Raw genomic sequence first — 21,507 nt, 5'->3', positions numbered from 1 at the left:
TGAATGGTCATGTCACAATCCATGTCCCATCTAGAACTGCCAGCAGCCAGCAAGCAGCACAACACAACCGCTGGCCCTGGGCTCAGCACACGCTGCACGCTGCTCCTGCTGCTCCTGTCACCCTTCTTGTTCCTGACCCGATACCTCATCTCTTCAGTCTCCAAAGCTGCCTAAGGCCTGGATTGTGTCATCCATCCCTGCAGGATGCTCACATTTGTCCTGAGGAAGGTACGGTGCCATTCCATGGAGGTGGATCCCCCCAGCTGCCCGGGTGGGCTGGAGTTCTGGGGGGATGGGGTGGGACAGGGACCCCACTCTGAGATTTTGCTACCTCTGCAGGCCGTGGAAAGCAGAGAGGACAAGATCTTGGTGGACACGCAATCTGATAGAGAGGAGGAGATGGAAGTGGAGGGAGAAAAGACGGGAGAGGAAGAGATGGAGGTGGACACACCAATTGATAAGGAGGAGGAGATGGAGGTGGATGGAGGACAGACTGGAGAGGAAGAGATGGAGGTGGATGTGGATGTGGAAGAGGAAATGGATGTGGACATGGAAGAGTACACCGAGGACATGGACATAGATGAAAAAGATGAAGAGGAGGCCATGGTCCTGGGATGAAGGGCGATGCCAGCAGAAGGACAGGCATGTGGTCCCCACAGGCAGAGTGGGTTCCCTGCAGCCGTGCTGGGGCGGGGCTGGGCTGGGTGGTCTCTGCTCAGGCCCATGGTACCCAGTGCATTGGATTCTGGTGGCCATGCCCAGCCTGTCCTGTGCTTGCTTTGGGCCACACAAGCCCCATGGCAGTGCCTGGGGCCCAGCCCCCAGACCCAGCCAGCCTCAGCTCTGGCAGCAGAGTCCCCCTGTGCCAGCCTGGGGACACACGGAAGAGCCCTCTGTGCCTGACTGCAGTGACCATGGCACCTGCTTTTCTTCCTGGAGTGATGGAAATCCCGGACAGAGATGGCACCCTTTTGTACATAGTTTTTAGAGTTTGTTGTTGCCTTTAGGATATAGGGTTTAGGGCTTTGTTTTTGCTTCTGTAAATACATTTCAAATACTGTTGTTAGATATGTTCTTAGGTATATACTTTCTATAAATTGTTGTTATTACAAATATTCTTACAAATCTAGATGTGTTCTGTGTTTTCATCGCTGTTCTTCTGTAAATAAACAACCGTGATTTTTCCCACCCCAGTTCTCTTTCCATTTGCTTCAGGCACAGGCAGTATTGGCCAAGTTGTGGTTTCCACTTGCTCCAGGTTCCCAGGGCTGGAGGTTCATGGAGGAGCTTGCACAGCCACCCCAGCAGTGGTTGTCCCACTCAGAGGGTTCCGCTGACAGAGGTCACTGTCTCCTTGCAGTCTCTCTGGACACACTGGGTAGCTGCAGGGGCAAATCCCAGCGTGCCCTGTCCCATGGGATCCCATGTTGGGACTCAATGTCCCAGCCAGGGTGAGCACTGCTTGTGGCCCTGGGCTCAGCATGGCAGGCCTGGTGCTCACACCAGTGCAGACTTCAAGCTGGCCATGCACAGCTCCGTGTTTCTCCCAAAAATATCACTGCTGCAGCATCTGGGGTTCCCCAGTGCTTGGCTTTTTATCCCCACTGCATGGAGGATCACATGGCAGGGCAAAGGATGGATCCCATGTGGCATCCAACCTGCCCTGATCCAGGCTGGGCACAGCCTGATGAACGATGAACACATCTCGCAGGGACATGGAAAGCTCCCCTGAAAACCCAGTTCAGGGAGAGCCTGAGCTCTTTTGTGGCTCTAGGCAGGAAGATGCTCAGGATCTCCCAGGGAGGCTCAGCAGGCAGTAGGATTGTGCCTGCATCTCGCTCTGGACATGCCAGTGGCTCAAGTGAGAGCTGTGGGAATGATTTAGAATGCACTGAGAGGGGCCACAGTCCTGCAAGGCTCTTACATCAGGAGCAAAGAGCAGCCTGGAGGCTGGGGAAGGCTGGAGCTGTACCACTGTGTGCTCATCCCTCACCTTCATGGGGAGCTGCCCCCAGAGTTGCTATGTATCACTTTGATGGTTCTCCCGTTGGGTGTATTTTGGAGCAGCTGTTATCTGTGGCTTTTTATGGTGATCCCGTGGAAAGCAGCCACTTGCCTGCTGTGATGAACTTAAAAACTAATCCTAACTCCTCATTCCCTTTGGTTTTATTTGGATTTTTTAAATCTATTTGTTTGATTGGTTTGCGTGGGTTTGTTTGCTTCTGGGTTTTGTCGGTTTTGATTTGAGTTTTTTGTTTGCTTTATTATAAGACTCAGGTGAAGTTGGCATAGCCAAACTCAAGAAAATGTACACCAGGCTTGACTTTCCAGAAATTACTTTTGGCTGGGTTTAATGGAATCCTCCAGGCTCAGGATCACCAGTACATTGGCAGGTTTTGCTCTGCAACATCAGCTTGCCCAGACTCTGCTCGGTGTTTCACAAATGGAGAAGACAATGGATATTGTGCCAAGCTTCCTTTCAAACAGCCAAACCTGCATCAGCATGACAGAAAAAAAGGAAAAAACAGAGACTATATTCACCAATTAGAGCAGAACCAGTGTCCCACCATCTTGCCCTCCACTCTTATTAATTTTGTACATTTAGAGGCAAAGCTGGGCCTAAAGCTTCCATCTCTCAGTTCCTGATGCCATTTGACTCCAGCCTGGACTCCCCCTGATCACACTGCCTGCTGTCCACGTGGGGCTGGGGATGCTCAGCCTGGAAAGAGGAGACCCTGGGGAGGCCTCACTGCAGCTCTGCAGCACTGCAAGGGTGCCACAAGAAAGACTGGGACAGAGTGTTCCACAGGGCCTGTGGCAACAGGACAAGGGGGGACGGCTTTCAGCTGCAGGAGGCTGATTGAAGCTGGATCTAAGGAAGCTGCTCTTTGCTACTGAGGGTGCTGAGGCGCTGGCCCAGGCTGTGGATGCCCCATCCTTGGAACAGGGCTCTGAGCACCATGCTCTGGGGGAACGTTGCTAAGCATGGAACCAAAGGCTCTCTAGCTCAATGGTCATGTCACAATCCATGTCCCACCTGGAACTGCTAGCAGCCAGCAAGCAGCACAACACAACCGCTGGCCCTGGGCTCAGCACATGCTCCACGCTGCTCCTGCTGCTCCTGTCACCCTTCTTGTTCCTGCCCCGATACCTCAGAGCATCAGTCTCCAAAGCTGCCTAAGGCCTGGATTGTGTCATCCATCCCTGCAGGATGCTGACATTTGTCCTGAGGAAGGTACGGTGCCATTCCATGGAGGTGGATCCCCCCAGCTGCCCGGGTGGGCTGGAGTTCTGGGGGGATGGGGTGGGACAGGGACTCCACTCTGAGGTTTTGCTACCTCTGCAGGCCGTGGAAAGCAGAGAGGACAAGATCTTGGTGGACACGCAATCTGATAGAGAGGAGGAGATGGAAGTGGAGGGAGAAAAGACAGGAGAGGAAGAGATGGAGGTGGACACACCAATTGATAAGGAGGAGGAGATGGAGGTGGATGGAGGACAGACTGGAGAGGAAGAGATGGAGGTGGATGTGGATGTGGAAGAGGAAATGGATGTGGACATGGAAGAGTACACCGAGGACATGGACATAGATGAAAAAGATGAAGAGGAGGCCATGGTCCTGCGATGAAGACCAATGCCAGCAGCAGGACAGGCATGTGGTCCCCACAGGCAGAGTGGGTTCCCTGCAGCCGTGCTGGGGTGGGGCTGGGCTGGGTGGTCTCTGCTCAGGCCCGTGGTACCCAGTGCATTGGATTCTGGTGGCCATGCCCAGCCTGTCCTGTTGTTGCTCTGGGCCACACAAGCCCCTTGGCAGTGCCTGGGGCCCAGCCCCAAGACCCAGCCAGCCTCAGCTCTGGCAGCAGAGTCCCCCTGTGCCAGCCTGGGGACACACGGAAGAGCCCTCTGTGGCTGACTGCAGTGACCATGGCACCTGCTTTTCTTCCTGGAGTGATGGAGATCCCGGACAGAGATGGCACCCTTTTGTACATAGCTTTTCGAGTTTGTTGTTGCCTTTAGGATATAGGGTTTAGGGCTTTGTTTTTTCTTCTGTAAATACATTTCAGATATTGTTGTTAGATATGTTCTTAGGTATATACCTTCTATAAACTGTTGTTAATACAAATATTCTTACAAATCTAAATGTGTTCTGTATTTTCATCGCTGTTCTTCTGTAAATAAACAACCGTGATTTTTCCCACCCCAGTTCTCTTTCCATTTGCTTCTGGCACAGGCAGTATTGGCCAAGTTGCGGTTTCCACTTGCTCCAGGTTCCCATGGCTGGAGGTTCATGGGGGAGCTGGCACAGCCACCCCAGGAGTGGTTGTCCCACTCAGAGGGTTCCGCTGACAGAGGTCACTGTCTCCTTGCAGTCTCTCTGGACACACTGGGTAGCTGCAGGGGCAAATCACAGCGTGCCCTGTCCCATGGGATCCCATGTTGGGACTCAATGTCCCAGCCAGGGTGAGCACTGCTTGTGGCCCTGGGCTCAGCATGGCAGGCCTGGTGCTCACAGCAGTGCAGACTTGAAGCTGGCCATGCACAGCTCCGTGTTTCTCCCAAAAATATCACTGCTGCAGCACCTGGGGTTCCCCAGTGCTTGGCTTTTTATCCCCACTGCATGGAGGATCACATGGCAGGGCAAAGGATGGATCCCATGTGGCATCCAACCTGCCCTGATCCAGGCTGGGCACAGCCTGATGAACGATGAACACATCTCGCAGGGACATGGAAAGCTCCCCTGAAAACCCAGTTCAGGGAGAGCCTGAGTTCTTTTGTGGCTCTGGGCCGGAAGATGCTCAGGATCTCCCAGGGAGGCTCAGCAGGCAGTAGGATTGTGCCTGGATCTTGCTCTGGACATGCCAGTGGCTCAAGTGAGAGCTGTGGGAATGATTTAGAATGCACTGAGAGGGGCCACAGTCCTGCAAGGCTCTTACATCAGGAGCAAAGAGCAGCCTGGAGGCTGGGGAAGGCTGGAGCTGTACCACTGTGTGCTCATCCCTCACCTTCAAGGGCAGCTGCCCCCAGAGTTGCTATGTATCACTTTGATGGTTCTCCCGTTGGGTGTATTTTGGAGCAGCTGTTATCTGTGGCTTTTTATGGTGATCCTGTGGAAAGCAGCCATTTGCCTGCTGTGATGAACTCAAAAGTAATATTAACTCCTCATTCCCTTTGGTTTTATTTGGATTTTTTAAATCTGTTTGTTTGATTGGTTTGCGTGGGTTTGTTTGCTTCTGGGCTTTGTTGGTTTTGGTTTGAGATTTTGTTTGCTTTATTATAAGACTCAGGTGAAGTTGGCATAGCCAAACTCGAGAAAATGTACACCAGGCTTGACTTTCCAGAAATTACTTTTGTCTGGGTTTAATGGAATCCTCCAGGCTCAGGATCACCAGTACATTGGCAGGTTTTGCTCTGCAACATCAGCTTGCCCAGACTCTGCTCGGTGTTTCACAAATGGAGAAGACAATGGATATTGTGCCAAGCTTCCTTTCAAACAGCCAAACCTGCATCAGCATGACAGAAAAAAAGAAAAAAACAGAGACTGTATTCACCAATTAGAGCAGAACCAGTGTCCCACCATCTTGCCCTCCACTCTTATTAATTTTGTACATTGAGAGGCAAAGCTGGGCCTAAAGCTTCCATCTCTCCGTTCCTGATGCCATTTGACTCTAGCCTGGACTCCCCCTGATCACACTGCCTGCGGTCCACGTGGGGCTGGGGATGCTCAGCCTGCAAAGAGGAGACCCTGGGGAGGCCTCACTGCAGCTCTGCAGCACTGCAAGGGTGCCACAAGAAAGACTGGGACAGAGTGTTGCACAGGGCCTGTGGCAACAGGACAAGGGGGGACGGCTTTCAGCTGCAGGAGGCTGATTGAAGTTGGAGCTGAGGAAGCTGCTCTTTGCCACTGAGGCTGCTGAGGCACTGGCCCAGGCTGTGGATGCCCCAGGCTTGGGAACAGGGCTCTGAGCACCATGCTCTGGGGGAATGTTGCTAAGCATGGAACCAAAGGCTCTCTAGCTCAATGGTCATGTCACAATCCATGTCCCATCTGGAACTGCCAGCAGCCAGCAAGCAGCACAACACAACCGCTGGCCCTGGGCTCAGCACACGCTGCACGCTGCTCCTGCTGCTCCTGTCACCCTTCTTGTTCCTGCCCCGATACCTCAGAGCATCAGTCTCCAAAGCTGCCTAAGGCCTGGATTGTTTCATCCATCCCTGCAGGATGCTGACATTTGTCCTGAGGAAGGTACGGTGCCATTCCATGGAGGTGGATCCCCCCAGCTGCCTGAGTGGGCTGGAGTTCTGGGGGGATGGGGTGGGACAGGGACCCCACTCTGAGGTTTTGCTACCTCTGCAGGCTGTGGCAGGCAGAGAGGACAAGATGGAGGTGGACACACAGGCTGATAGAGAGGAGGAGATGGAAGTGGAGGGAGAAAAGACAGGAGAGGAAGAGATGGAGGTGGACACACCAATTGATAAGGAGGAGGAGATGGAGGTGGATGGAGGACAGACTGGAGAGGAAGAGATGGAGGTGGATGTGGAAGAGGAAATGGATGTGGACATGGAAGAGTACACCGAGGACATGGATGTTGATTAAAAAGATGAAGAGGAGGCCATGGTCCTGGGATGAAGACCAATGCCAGCAGCAGGACAGGCATGTGGTCCCCACAGGCAGAGTGGGTTCCCTGCAGCCGTGCTGGGGCGGGGCTGGGCTGGGTGGTCTCTGCTCAGGCCCGTGGTACCCAGTGCATTGGATTCTGGTGGCCTTGCCCAGCCTGTCCTGTGCTTGTTCTGGGCCACACAAGCCCCATGGCAGTGCCTGGGGCCCAGCCCCCAGACCCAGCCAGCCTCAGCTCTGGCAGCAGAGTCCCCCTGTGCCAGCCTGGGGACACACGGAAGAGCCCTCTGTGCCTGACTGCAGTGACCATGGCACCTGCTTTTCTTCCCGGACTGATGGAGATCCCGGACAGAGATGGCACCTTTTGTACATAGTTTTTAGAGTTTTTTGCTGCCTTTAGGATATAGGTTTTAGGGCGTTGTTTTTTCTTCTGTAAATACATTTCAGATATTGTTGTTAGATATGTTCTTAGGTATATACCTTCTATAAACTGTTGTTATTACAAATATTCTTACAAATCTAAATGTGTTCTGTGTTTTCATCGCTGTTCTTCTGTAAATATACAGCCGTGATTTTTCCCACCCCAATTCTCTTTCCATTTGCTTCAGGCACAGGCAGTATTGGCCAAGTTGCGGCTTCCACTTGCTCCAGGTTCCCAGGGCTGGAGGTTCATGGAGGAGCTGGCACAGCAACCCCAGGAGTGGTTGTCCCACTCAGAGGGTCCCGCTGACAGAGGTCACTGTCTCCTTGCAGTCTCTCTGGACACACTGGGTAGCTGCAGGGGCAAATCCCAGTGTGCCCTGTCCCATGGGATCCCATGTTGGAGCAGGGCTGAACCTGTGTTGTCCTGCAGAGCCTCATCCATGGCTATTCCTTGGGTAGCCCCAGTGATAGTAAAAGGGTTTTTAAATCTTAGGGTTTTAGGTTTAACAGGAAAAATAAGCTTAGTAGGCCCTGGAAAAATAAATACCCTAAGCACCAGAAGATCTTGTACTCGCTAGAACTGCACCTGTGTATCTAGTACATGATAAATTATAGAATAGTTAGATGTGATGATTGTTTAGTAATTAAATATAATTACTCTTTAATCATTAGAATAATCATGAGAAACTGTGGTCAGGGACCTAAGAAAGATCACAAGAAACTCATGTCAATGTATATAATAGAACAATATAATTTTAATAATAAATATGTGAGTTATGTAACGATAGAATATAAAATACTTTCAGCTCGAAAGCCATGTTGGAGTCAGATTTGGGTCTGTACCCCTGACTCCCAGCGCTCTTAGTAAATCACCTGCATATAATCATATCCCGTGATTATGTGTGTTCCAGAACGCTAACACCCAGGCCAGCCAGGGTGCACTGGGCTGTGGGCAACCCCTGTTCCTGGGCATCCTGAGGGGCTGGAGCAGCCTGGAGGCAGCCTCAGCACAGGGGCCTTGGTCCTACATGGACCGAGATTTCCTTTGGTGCCACGTCCCCGCCCCAGACCACTGTCCTCAGCCTCAGCTAGCTCTCCTGCAGGGTGAGTAGGGTGAGTGGAAGCACCCTCTGCTGTACCCGGCTGGGCTTTGGAGAGTGCTTTGTGGGTCCTGAGGTCGCTGCTGATTCCAACGGCGAGGAAATGAGGAGAGACACTCGTTGGGGGCAAAAATCCGATGTTTATTGAGGTCCTTGGGTCCAACAGCACCGGAGGGGGCCAGCCAACAAGTGCAACTCGGGGGTGCTGGCAACATGTTACATAGGGAGAGGGCGGGGGGGCCGATCAGCCAGTGGGGAACAGACAGGAGTGACTCTTGTGGGGATTGACATCTGGGGATCCAGTGAGGGATGGGCAGGGTAGGGGTCCCAGGACCTCATCCAATCACTCGGTGCCCTGGATGGAAGTTTCCAGAGGTAGAGGAAGGGGCACCGAGTGACAGACAAGGCACTTGGAAGGGGGCAAGGAACTGGCTTGGCATTTTCTAGGGAAACTGACACTTGGGGAAAGGCGGGAAAACTCAGGGAGAAACCAATACAGTATGGGGGTACACTGGAACAAACCATGACAGAATAAAGATGTAATAAAACATATAAAACCGCAACTCCACAGTTTGGTTAATAAAATTGTTAGAGAGATGCCCCTGCCCCAATTAAGGTGCTAACAAGACCAAATCCAAAGTGGATTTTATTGAACAGTAAATGTGAGGTAGAGAGAGACATGGAAAAAGAAAAGGGGAGAGAGCAAGGGAGTGACAGGGACAGAGATCTCCCCTGGGGCAGGGCAAGTGTGACATTGTCCCCTGTGTGCGTGGCCTTCCCAGGGTGGGGGTTTTACACCTGAGCCAGTTTGGGTAAGGGGGGTGGTGTTCACCCCCCACCCCGAGCAGGGATTGCCTCACTGTTTCAGGTTACAATGTCAGATGTAACCAAAAGTGTTTTCAGTCCCCATCTCCATAAACTGTTATCAACAGGTGGGGCAGTGTTCTTTATCTCTTCCATGGCTCAGCCCTGATAACGCCCTGCAGGGGCCATCTTCTGTTAATGGGCCATTGAGTGTCACTGCAGCACTGATAAAATTACATCATCCCATTGTGGGATGCTCCGCCCAGGGGGAGGAACCAAGCATTCCTGCCTGGATATAATCTCACAATTTCCAACACCACAACCACCTTGCCTACTGGATTCCCAGAGGACAAGAGCTCCATAACCACCACTGGACCTTCAGAGGAAGACCAGACCCTTCTACAGGATCACTGCTTTAACAGAATCACGTTCATCACTCGAGCTGGACTGCAGCCACAATTTCATCAGACTGCTACCACCACCCTGATTATCAGGGTGTCAGGTTATATCCTGACTTTGTCAGATTAAACCAGTGTTTCTCTATTATTGCCTTGATTTTAATTTTCTTATTCAATTGTCATTCTGTCTTAGACTCTCCCTGGTTTGCCTTCAAACCAGTACAAAACTCACTGTGCTTATCCCTTGTTTTCTTCCCAAAACAGGATTTTCCCATACCCAACCCTTTGCCAGATGGAGAAGGCTATGAGGAAGAGGAAGATGCCCTGGGACACCAAGGCAGGTGAGGAGGAAGTCAGTGCCCCTTTCCCCCTCTCTCCTGCTCCATCTCCCAGCTCAGCCTGGCCCCCTGCTGCAGGACAGCCCCGCTGCCGGTGCCCTCCTGCCGGGGACGCACTGGGGGGATCTCCTTGTCCTTCCCTGTTGCACGGAGGCAAATCCCATCCTCTCCTTGTCCTTCCTCCCCCAGAGCAGGAGCTGCGGATGGAAACCAGGAAGGACAAATCCCTGCAGCAGAACCTCATGGAAGAAGCCATTTTGAGCAACTCCACAGAACAGGAATCCAACAGGGAGGAAAATCCCTGGAGATCTCACAGGAGGAGGGGCTGCAAGCCCAGCCCAGGATGCTCTGAGGAGGAAAGACCCACTCTGGGCCAGGAAGGTGGGCAGAGCTTCAGCCAGAGCTCGGAGCTGGTGGTCCCTGAGAAGCTTCCTGATGGGGAGAAGTCCTACAAGTGTTTGGAGTGTGGGAAGAGCTTCAGGCAGAGCAACAATCTGAAATGACACCTGATGATCCACACCGGAGAATGGGCCTACAAGTGTGGAGAGTGTGGGAAGGGCTTCGGTTGGAGCTCAGAACTCATCAGGCACCAGCGCATCCACACTGGGGAGAGGCCCTATGAGTGTCCCGAGTGTCAGAAGAGGTTTCACACCAGCTTTGATCTCTTCAAACACCAGCGCATTCACACGGATGAGAGGCCCTTCCGCTGCCCCGACTGCGGGAAGGGCTTCAAGCGCAACTCTCACCTTGTCAGGCACCGGCGCATCCACACCGGGGAGAGGCCCTACAAGTGTCCCCAGTGTGGGAAGAGCTTCACCCAGAGCTCTGACTTGACCAAACACCAACGGAGGCACCGGTAAGGGCAACCCTGCGAGTACCCCAACTGCAGGAAGAGCTTCGTGCTCTGCTCCAGCTCCATCCCCCACTGCAGGACCCACATTGGGCACAGGTCTGGTGACCCACATTCCCTGTGATCCATGTTGGGAACAAACCTGGCTGCTTCTCCTGTTGGTTTGGCCCTAATTTTCCTCTGATTCATCTTTATTCTTTAAACACAGCCAAAGCAGGGTTAAATTAAAGAAATTGATCAAAAATATCTGAAGTCCCACCATTTCACAGGAGTTTGAGGGGGAATTTAGGATTTGGGGATGGATTCTGTGTGGAGTGCCCCTGTTGCTAAGAGGTAGGAATTTGATCTCACCCTTCTTGTGTTGTTAACAACTCCTCCCTAGACCCAAACCCTTACTCTACCCCTGGGATACCCTATACAAACCCCACGGCCCTGCCTTTGCCCTGCCTTTCGGGGGTAAGAAATGGATTCTGGAACCAAGACCTGTCTCCTTTGTTCCTGCTGCCGGCAGCTGCACCCTCCCTGAACACTCTGAACTCAACTTCTGGAGAATTTGTGGGTTCTGGGGTGATCTTGGGCAGTGTTCTCCATCTCTTTGCACTCCAAAAGCCAAGAGGGATGGATCTGTCACCACAAAACCACTCAACCCCACTGAAAACAACTGAATTTTAACCTATAAAGGCACAATCCCACCTCAAATTGCTTGTTTCCACCTGAAAAAAACTCAATCCTACACAAAGCTCATTCAATTCCACAGCTGCCAGGGTGAGATGGGGTTGGGAGGAGATTGGGAGAAGTGGGATCTCAGTTTGGAGTGGTGGGATGGGGATTGTGTGGGGCTGGGTGGCTGAAATGTATTTGATAGCAAATAAAACTTTCAGAGTTACTGATTTCTGTCCTATTCATTTTCAGTCAATTGTGTTTGCAGAGTGGCTCCTTCTCAGCTGATTAAATTCATATAAAAATCCCTTTTTAAAATCATCTAACTCAAACAATCTAAAACCTAATATCCAAACAAAACCACCCATCTACAATTAAGTTTTTTAAAAATAATGTAACTTTTTTTGCATACTTAAGGATGTTATTAAAGTTAAATTATTTGCTTAAAATGTATGATAAATTATAGTGGTGTGTTTTTTTTGTGTTTAGTAAATTTGTAATTTAAAATGTTTTACTAAGGTGTGTTAGATTGTATCTTAGTTTTTTGGATATTTTTTATCTTAAGTCTATTAGATAATGAGTTTAAACTTTCAAAAGGTATTTCTTGGTATATAATTTATTTATTTATATTTATTGGTAATGTTACATTAATAGCCATTGTTGTTTTGGGTTAAATCATTATTGGATTATTGTAAGTAAGAGTTGAAATACTGATGTTTCAATTTTTTTTTCTATTTAATTTTAATTATAATTTATTGATTTTATGATAATTTGTTGATAGAATAGGAAGGAAATTCAAAGGCAGGAACATTTTTTCCTGGACAGGAACTGGAATTCCAGACCCTGGGAGTGTGTCGTGGTTTAACACAGAAGGAAGAGGGTCAAGCCAGTCAGTGATTGGGGTTGGATATTGGCACTTGGGGTGACCAATTGAGGCTGGACACGCCTCTGAGAACACAGAGGGGTTAAAAGCAGAATTCCCAGGAGAACTCGCTCTCTCTGGTTCTGGTCAGGGCGCAGTGCAGCCTCTCTCCTGCCCAGCCCGTGGCTGGGTGGGGAGGGGAAGCCCCACAGCCTGACTGAGGTAAGTCCGAAGGGTGGAGGGGATGGAACCGGGCTGGCCCCCTGCAGATGGAAGGGTGGAGAAATCTGGGATGTCTGCGTTCCCCCTCCAGAGTCTCTGTGGAGAGAGAGAGAAAGAGACAGCAAGAGCGGGAAGGGGAGTGGGAGGTGCCCAGCGGGGGAGCTGGAGGTCTGGGCAGAGAGCCCGGCCAGCTGGACGGGGAATTTGGACATTTAATCCCTTCTTGGATGATGAAAGCTTTGTGAAACATTATTCCTCCTCAATTTGAAAGAGAAGAAAAGAGACAGTCTGGGGCCTGAGATGTAAGAAGGAGAAATTCTAGGTGGGAGGAGATGATGGAGTGGTTTTTGGCTAGACTTTCCCTTGTTAGCCATAGACTGAACCAATTTTCTCCTCCAGGAGAGAGACTGTATTTTAGGAGGATGCATGGTAAAGCAAGAGACCTGTGTCATGGTTTGACACGGGAAAAGAATTTTTTCTGGAAGGAAGAGGTCAGTTTGGATATTGACCAATTGAAGGTGGACACGCCTCTGAGAACACAGAGGGGTTAAAAGCAAAATTCCTGGAGAACTCACTCTTTTTTTGGTTCTGGTCAGCAGAGAGTGCAGACCTCCCCTGCCCGGCCGTGGCTGGGTGGGGGAGGGGAAGGCCCATGGCCTGACTGAGGTAGGCCCAAAGGTGGAAGGACTGGAACCAAGCTAGCCTCTGCAAATGGAAGGGTGGAAAAAATCTAAGATGTCTCCGTTCTTCCCCCAGAGTTTCTCTCTTGAGAGAGAGAGAGACAGCAGCAGTTTTTGTCAGCAATACACCACGGGGAAGCAAGGTGTCCAGCTGCTGTGATAGTTGCCGGAGTCTGGGCATCGAACCATCCTGGAGAGTTCAGACTTTTAACCCTTCCTTGAGAAATGAAAGCTTTGTAAATTTTCCTTTCCCCTCCTCAGTTTGAAAGAGAAAAAGAGAGACACCTTAGACCCTGGGATGTTAGAAGGAGGAATTCTAGGTGGGAGGGGGACAAGGAGTGGCTTTACCTGGACTTTTTCCATGTTAGCCACAAACTAAACCAATATTCTCCTCCAAGAAAGACTGTATTTTAGGAGGATGCCAGAACAAAGTCAAGAGACCTGCTTCAGCTGAGAAAAGACAGAAGTGGAGTGAACAGAGAAAAAGTTAGGGGGTTTGTAGTGGTGCCCCTGTCCTCAAAGGAAAGAGAAGAGAAGAGGATCTCTGTTCTTAGACCCCTGGCCCCAGGGGAAAAATGAAAAAATAGGGGGAACTGTGGTCCCAAAAAATAAAAAACTAAACTGTTGTTTTCTCCCCTCTTGGCAGGGCATCCTTAAAAAGAAAAAAATCCTAAAAGCAGTCTGTCCATCCATGCATTGGTGGTAAAAACACTGTGCATGGAAAGGAAAAGGTTCACCATAGCAAACTTTTCTCCGGGCGGTGCCATGTGTGACATGGAAACACAGGATGTAAAGCTGTGTTTTCTTAGGGGGGGTCTGTGGCACAGGAGAGACTCCTGTCGCCCTCAAAAAGCTGAATATCGATTGTCTGGAGGGTGGAAACCTGATTGGGGTCCAGATTGTGTCTCACTGTAGTTTGTTAGAGTTAAGTAGTAGAAAGAGAAATGCTTTGCAAGGTTTTAATTTGATCTTTGTGTGGTTTTTTTCCTTTTTTTTTTTCCTTTTTTTTCCTTTTTTTTTCCTTTTGTAGTAGTAGCTTAATAAAGTTTTTTTTCTGTTATTAAGCTTAAACCTGCTTTACTCTGTTCTAAATTCCACTTCACAGCATTCAAGGAAGAAATCACATTTTCATGGGGGCACTAGCATTGTGCCAGTGTCAAACCATAACAACCTGCTTCAGCAGCTGAGAAAAAGACAAGAGTGGAGTGAATAGAGAAGAGCTGAGGAGGGTTGTGGTGATGCCCCCTGTCTTCAGAGAAGAAGAAGAGAAGATCTCTGTTCTTGGACCCTCAGCCCCAGGGGGAAATGGGGCGCGACTGCGATCCCAAAAATGAAAAACAGAACTGTTGGTTGTTTTTTTTTTTTTTTCCCTCTTGGCAAAGCATCCTTGAAAAGAAAAATCCTAAGAGCAGTCTGACCATGGAGCAGTCTGTCCATGCATGGTGGTGAGAGCACTGGGACATGGAAAGGAGAGTGTCACACTGGCAGATTCTCTCTGGGTGGTGCCATGTGTGACATGGAAACACAAGAGGTGGCAGCTGTGTTTCTTGGGGGTCTATGGCACAGGAGAGACTCCTCTTCCCTTGATGGACTGAGTATTGATCCTCTGAAGGGTGGGAACCTGATTGGGGGTCCAAGTTGTGTCTCACTGTGGTTTGTTGGAAATGGGGGGAGCGAAAAGCAGTGTTTTGGAAGGTTTTAATTTTGGATTTAATTTTTCTTTTCTTGCTTTTTTCATTTTATAGTAGTAGTAGATAATAAAGTTTCTCCTTTGTTATTGAGCTTGGCTCTACTCTGCTCTGTTCCTGATTGCATTTCACAGCAATCATTTGTGGGGTTGCATTTTCATGGGGACGCTAGCATTGTGCCAGTGTCAAACCAGGACACAGGGGCCACCTGACAGGTCCAGCTGACCTTGGAATGTTGATGGCTGCCTTTCATCAGCCCCTGGAGAACTGGGGCTCTGTGCTTTCCTTCCTATGGAAAAGAACCATCCATCTTTCCAGGTGCTCATGGCAAAAATGTATACTCCCCCTGAAAAATTCCCTATATGCAAGGGTTCTCCCAGGAAAAAGCTGCCAGGACAGACAGCTCTGGCTGGCCTTGGCCTCTGGTGGTCACCTCTCATCTCAGGGAAGACTTGAGGAAAATATTTGAACAGGTTTGGCAGCTGGAACATAAATGAGTCTCTCATCCTCTGAAAAATTCAGATGCTCTTCTGATAAAATGTGTATTTTTTTTCTCATTGTGCATTATGCATGAAATATAATTTTCAGCAAAAAAAATATTACTCTTATCACTCTCCCAGTGTTATCTGACACAAAACACCTCGTCTACATATGGATCCAGGTCATCTGTATAAACAAACACAATAAAGAATCCAGCAGGAATTATTTGTCTCTGCTCCCATCTGTCACATCTCCTCTGGAGCTGGAGGTGCAGCCCCAGCACTTGGGAGGGCTCAGGGGGCCACAGGCTCAGCTCCCACACAGAGAACTTGTGGACCTTGGATGATCTCCCTGCCCCTGCCCGCTCAGCCAGGCTGAGATGGACACTGATGGTTCCTGTGCCAGGCTCTCCCAGCCCAGCCCAGCTCCCTGCCAGCTCTGCCAGCTGCCCTGAGCTCTGGGCAGCACCAAGGGCCTCTCCCCAGCACAGCCCAGCCGGCTCTGGCCCCACAGCTCTGCTCAGCCCAGGCTGCTCTGGGTACTGCCCCACGGCCTCAGCCCCTGCCAAGGGCACAGCAGCAGCTGCAGCTCAGCCAGGACTCAGCCCCACCATGGGGGAAGGGGCTTGGCCAAGGCCAAAGGAGCTCCCTGGCTGCCCTGCTCCCCTCTGCCTGAGGTGCTGAGAGCTCTGCAGCCCCTCCTGCCATCCCATCTGCCCAGGCCAGCACAAGAGCCCCGGCCCTGGGGCCCTCCAGAGCTGCTCCTGCTCCAGGCCCAGGGCCCATCCCAGAGCTGGGGCAGCCACAAAGCTGTGCCCATTTCTGCTCATTGCTGCTCTGATGGGGATGGATCCTCAGCCAATTGGAGTCTGCTGATGAATTTTCCTACTCCAGAGGCCTCTTCTTTCTTGAGTCTTCAGTTCAGGAATTCAGTGAGATAAGCTCATAAATATTTGTTCAAAATGCACGAAAAAGAAAAGGTCCTGGGAATATATTTAGTTTTCAATTCTTCTGTGGTTAATGAAACAGATTTCAGAAGTGTATTCAAAGTGAATATACTGTATTGAAAAAAATGCAGAGAGAGCAGTTTTGTCCTGATTTATTTTCCTGCTTATAAATTGGTATCAGCAATGTCCAATTGATATTGACCCCCAGCACCTTCTAATGCAGTCTGAACAGATATGAAAATCAAGATTCTTCATGTCTGACAATCAAAAACACTTTGTCCCAAATCCCTCCCCACTATATTCTGAGGCATTTCTGAGACCGACAGGAATCAAGGACTCTGAGAACAGAGGAAAATATTGTTATTCTGTGGTGCCCCATGGAACCAAGATCCCAGGTGACACAGAACGATCTTGTATCACCAGGGCTCCATTTTGACACTGCAGCACCAAGGAATTCATTGTGGCACTCTGAGGCCATTGTGACCCTGCAGGGCCTTGTGGAACCATGCAGAGCTTTGTGACAGAGCAGGACCTCGTGTCATGATGGGGTCATTGTGACCCTGCAGGGCTCCATGGAACCAAGGGCCCTGAGCTGCTCCTCAGGGACACGTGGAATGAAGGAAACACGTTGGAAACCGTGGTGGCCCTTGGGACCAAGAGGCCATTGTGACACTGTGGGACCAAGGAGAGCATTGCTGCCCTGCCAGACCTCATGGAACCAAGGATCCCCTGTGACACTGCAGGGCCTTGGGGGACCACGGTGACATTGTGACACTGCAGGGCCCAAGGATCCAAGAGACTCTGTGACACCAAGGGGTCCCATGGAACCAAAGGGACATTGTGACACTGGGAGGCTTCATGGAATCATGGACACCATTGGGACACTCTGAGGCTTCATGGAGCCGTGGTGACAGCAATCTGGCTGGGAGTCTGGACCTGCTGGAGGGTAGGAGAGCTCTGCACAGGGCCCTGGACAGGCTGGATCCAGGGCCTAAATCCAACAAGGTGAGGTTTAACAAGTCCAAGTGCCGGGTCCTGCACTTTGGGCACAACAACCCCTGCAGTGCTACAGGCTGGGGACAGAGGGGCTGGACAGCAGCCAGGCAGAAAGGGACCTGCAGGGACTGATGGACAGCAGGCTGGACATGAGCCAGCAGTGTGCCCAGGTGGCCACGAATGCCAATGGCTCCTGGCCTGGATCAGGAATGGTGTGCCAGCAGGACCACAGCAGGGATTCTTCCCCTGTGCTGGGCACTGGTTGGGCAGCACCTCGAGTGCTGTGTCCAGTTCTGGGCCCTCCAATTTAGGCAGGACATGGAGGGGCTGGAGCATGCCCAAAGAAGAGCAACAAGCTGGTGATAGGTCTGGAATACAAGTCCTGTGAGGAGAGGCTGATGTTGATCCTGGAGAAGAGGAGGTTCAGAGGAGACAAGGAGGTGTCAGGGCACAGGTGGGACTTGATGATCTCCAAGGTCTTTTCCAACCTTGCTGATGCTGGGATTCTCTGAAACCACCCTTGGAGCAGTTGCAGGAGGAGCTCTGGGCCTCCTCTTCAAGCTCCAGCAGTCCAGGTCCCTCAGCTTCTCCTCACAGCCCCAAAGCCCATCCTGTCAGTCCTGCAGAGCCTCTGCAGCTCCTCCTCACTTCCCAGAACAGGGAGCCCCACAGCCAGACACAGCAGCCCAGATGTGCCCCCCTGGCCTGGGGTGCCTCTGGCAAGGGAGCAGCACCAGGTACTGCAGGAGCCTGCAGACAATTCCTGCAGCACTTGTGGAAGGATGTGGATGGATGATTCTGCTCCCCAAGGGATGTTCCCAAGGTGCCAAGTCAGGAACTACAATGAGGAGTGGGGCCAGAGAGGAAAGGGCAAACAGGGATGGGCTGTATGCAGGGGAGGGAACAAGGATGGGCAAGAGGAAGAAATTTGTATCAGGAAGAATAAAGAAAGCAAAGGTGAAGCCAAGGAAATGCTCAGGGCAGTTTGGGGGTGGCTGCCAGGCAGCCCTGGCTTTGAGCAGCAGCGTCTGCAGTGGGACAGGATACTCCCAGCTGATGGGAACAAACTTTCTGGCTGGCTGCAGAGGCCAGGACAAAGCTGAGTGGTTTCCCTAGCATCCCCCAGCCCTTCCTGGCTTCAGGGGCTGATGGCATTTGTGCTGCCTCAGGTTCATGTCCCCACAGCACCAGCATGGGGCTGCTCCCGCCTGCTGTGTGCAATGCAAACAGGGGCTGCTGAGCCAGTGCTGCCGTGTCTGTGCCTGCAAGGATGCGGCACCTCTGTGAGCTGGGGGAGAGGCCAGGGCTGCAGAGGGGGGATGTTGTTGGCAGCTCCCTGAGGACGCTCTGGGACGCTGCCCTGGGCTGTGCAGCGCACTGGGGATGGATCAGCCCCTGCTCTGCTGCTCCTTCCCGTCTCCCCCAGGGCCCTTGCAGAGCACCAGCCGTGCTGTTTGCCCCCAGCCTGCCCACGGCCAGCCTGGGGCTGCTCACGGGGGTTTTCTGTGCTGAGCATTGGCCTGGCCGTGTTCCTGAGAGAGCCTGGGCAAGGAGCCTGGAGCCCCCAGGCCCTGGCCTGAGGCGTCAGCGCTGCCCCAGCAGTGCCCATGGCCTGTCCCTGCTGCAGCCCCGGCACTGCCACCCCCAGGACTGTGCCCGGCCCCGAGAGCACTCAGGCCCTGCAGCAACACCAGAGCCACCAGGGCAGCGAGGCAGGGCCACGGGAGCAGCACTGGCAGCACCAAGTGCTGCTGCTGCTGGGCACAGCTGCTGTGCCAGCACTGATCTGCCCCAGCTCTGCACACAGACATTGCTGCTGCAGCTCCAGAGAAGGCAACAAAAGGGCCTCTCTGCAGAAAACTCTGCTGGGACATCCTTTAGTTCCTTGAAAGCCACTGAGAGCACAATCCCTCTTTGAACACAGTAGGTGGCCAAAGGGAATGTAGAGAAAATCAAAATGGGAAATGGCACAAGGAATGGTTTTTCTTTGAGGAAAATATGAAAAAATTAAAACAAAGGGTTAAAGCAGCTACAAGCACATGAACAAAAATGACCATAAATTACTGCTAAAATGTGTGATTTGGAGAAATTGGCTAGCAGTTTAATGTTTCTGATAGCATCCAGTCATCAGTCTCCTCAATGCAGCCTTGAGCTCCTGGTTCCTCAGGCTGTAGATGAGGGGGTTCAGGGCTGGAGGCACCACCGAGTACAGAACTGACAGGGCCAGATCCAGGGATGGGGAGGAGATAGCAGGGGGCTTCTGGTAGGCAAACACTGCAGTGCTGATGAACAGAGAGACCACAGCCAGGTGAGGGAGGCAGGTGGAAAAGGCTTTGTGCCGTCCCTGCTCAGAGGGGATCCTCAGCACTGCCCTGAAGATCTGCACATAGGAGAAAACAATAAACACAAAGCAACACAATGATAAACTACCAGTAACCACAAGAACCCAATGTTCCCTGAGATAGGATTTGGAGCAGGAGAGTTTGAGGATCTGTGGGATTTCACAGAAGAATTGGCCCAGAGCATTGCCATGGCACAGGGGCAGGGAAAATGTATTGGCTGTGAGCAGGAGAGCATTGAGAAAGGCACTGGCCCAGGCAGCTGCTGCCATGTGGGCACAAGCTCTGCTGCCCAGGAGGGTCCCATAGTGCAGGGGTTTGCAGATGGACACGTAGCGGTCGTAGCACATGATGGTCAGGAGAGAAAACTCTGTAGTAGCATAAAAAACGAAAAAAAGAATTTGGGTTGCACATCCTGTGTAGGAGATGTTCCTGATACCCCAGAGGGAATTGTGCATGGCTTTGGGGACAGTGGTGCAGATGGAGCCCAGGTCGCTGAGGGCCAGGTTGAGCAGGAAGAAGAACATGGGTGTGTGCAGGTGGTGGCCGCAGGCTACGGCGCTGATGATGAGGCCATTGCCCAGGAGGGCAGCCAGGGAGATGCCCAGGAAGAGGCAGAAGTGCAGGAGCTGCAGCTGCCGCGTGTCTGCCAGTGCCAGCAGGAGGAAGTGGCTGATGGAGCTGCTGTTGGACATTTGCTGTGGCTTCACGTGGGAATCTGTAAGAAAAATTATTATGGAATAGCTGGGTGTGGAGAGAACTTTAAATATCCCAGCACAGCTTGCTGGCATTTTGCCCCCACTGCCTGCCCAGGACTCTCTGCCTAGAGCTGTCCCTGCCAGCAGCTGCTTCCCTGTGCCCAGGGCTGAGCCCTGCCAGAGCTGCCAGAGCCCAGCCCAGCCCTGGGGGCTCAGCTCTGCCCTGCAGACCCCTCCCAGCTCAGGCACTGCCCAGGGACAGATCTGGCTCTGCAAGCTCTGATGGTAACATCAGAGCAATCCTGAGCAGGCTGGAAAAAGCACAAAGATGCTGCATCTAAGGGGCCGTGTGTTGAATTCTGTTACTGCCTGGTTTATTTAGATGTGAAAAAAACTTTTCTTTTTCTCAATATGAACTGAGAGATGCATATCTATGGGGAATTCCCCATCCAGGCAACAAAGATTAGTACATAACAATGCAGAAATTTCCCATTTATGCAGATCTTGTCTTGCTATGCTCCCTGTATAATTTATTTGGAAAAGTTGTGGAGTTAAATGCCATGCTGGGAACAGTCCTGAACAATGCAGCATCCTCACCACACAAGGAGAACATTCCAAGATTTACCAGTTGTCTCCTTCCCCCCAGATCTTGTCCCCCAGCGCTGGGAGCAGCTCCAGGGCCAGCTGAGAGCTGTCCCTGGCAGGCAGCAGAGTCCCTGGCCCAGCACAGCGCCCTGGGCTGCAGGACCCTGCTCTGCAGGACAGCCCTGGGCACCCCTGGCTGCTCTGCACAGGAGATGAGCAGAGAATGCACTCACAGGGGCTGTGGGCATTGGCATGTTCCAGCTTTAGGAGATCTCTCCAGGAGCTGCAGCTGCATTGTCCTGCAGCCAGAGGTTCCTGTGCCAAGGGCTGGCAGTGATTCTGCCCCAGGCACTTCTCAGCCCCTTCCCAGCCCTGACTGATTGAAGCTCTCTGTGCCTCTGTGCTGTGCCCGGGCTGGCTGCAGGCAGTGCCCCAGCCCTGCTGGGCTGGGAGAAGAGCTGCTCAGCAAGAGAAATGTGCTTTTGAAGCTCTGCTTGGTTACCAGGATCACCCTCTGTGCCAGGAGCCCGGCCCAGCTCAGCAGCACAGACACAGCACAAGGACTTTAATGAACCTCTGGGGCTTTGTGCTCAGCCCTGAACATCAGGCCCTGAGAGGGAGCTGCAGAAACCTCTGCAGAACTCCAAGTCGCAATCCAGCTCCAAAGTTTCTGGGACTTTTAATGGGTCCCACTGAGGGACACGACTGAGAAAGTGTCCCCAGGCCCCAGGCAGAGCAGAGAACTGGAGGCACTGATGCCAGGTGGGGACAAAGAGAAGCCAAGTCTTGGTGCCCTGGGGCACAGCAAGGTCTGTGCCACCAAGG

General features: G+C 51.7%; 2 protein-coding genes across 2 annotated transcripts in view; both read right to left on the bottom strand.

The window, feature by feature from the left end:
* LOC110484679 (uncharacterized) overlaps positions 1 to 21,507 on the bottom strand; it is a 351,442-nt gene that overhangs the window by 285,553 nt on the left and 44,382 nt on the right. The window lies entirely within an intron of this gene.
* On the bottom strand, positions 13,068 to 20,161 carry LOC144248429 (olfactory receptor 14J1-like). Its single transcript, XM_077790598.1, has 2 exons — positions 19,176 to 20,161; positions 13,068 to 13,147 (listed from the first exon to the last, which is right to left on the bottom strand). The coding sequence occupies exons 1-2, from the start codon at positions 20,092 to 20,094 to the stop codon at positions 13,068 to 13,070; spliced, it is 999 nt and encodes a 332-aa protein (XP_077646724.1). The 5' UTR covers positions 20,095 to 20,161.

This window comes from Lonchura striata, unplaced genomic scaffold, assembly GCF_046129695.1.
Source record: "Lonchura striata isolate bLonStr1 unplaced genomic scaffold, bLonStr1.mat Scaffold_123, whole genome shotgun sequence".
In the NCBI taxonomy this organism is placed as follows: Eukaryota; Metazoa; Chordata; class Aves; order Passeriformes; family Estrildidae; genus Lonchura; species Lonchura striata.
Note: the sequence above shows the minus strand (reverse complement) of the source record. Positions and strands in the feature narration are given on the sequence as shown.

Excerpts from the sequence above, each read along its gene's own strand:
- LOC144248429 (XM_077790598.1), bottom strand. The coding sequence starts at position 20,094 with ATGTCCAACAGCAGCTCCATCAGCCACTTCCTCCTGCTGGCACTGGCA. Across the intron at positions 13,148-19,175 it reads GAGACTGATGACTGGATGCT|TCTCCAGGATGGTTCGATGC; the intron begins ATCAGAAACATT and ends AAAAGTCTGAAC.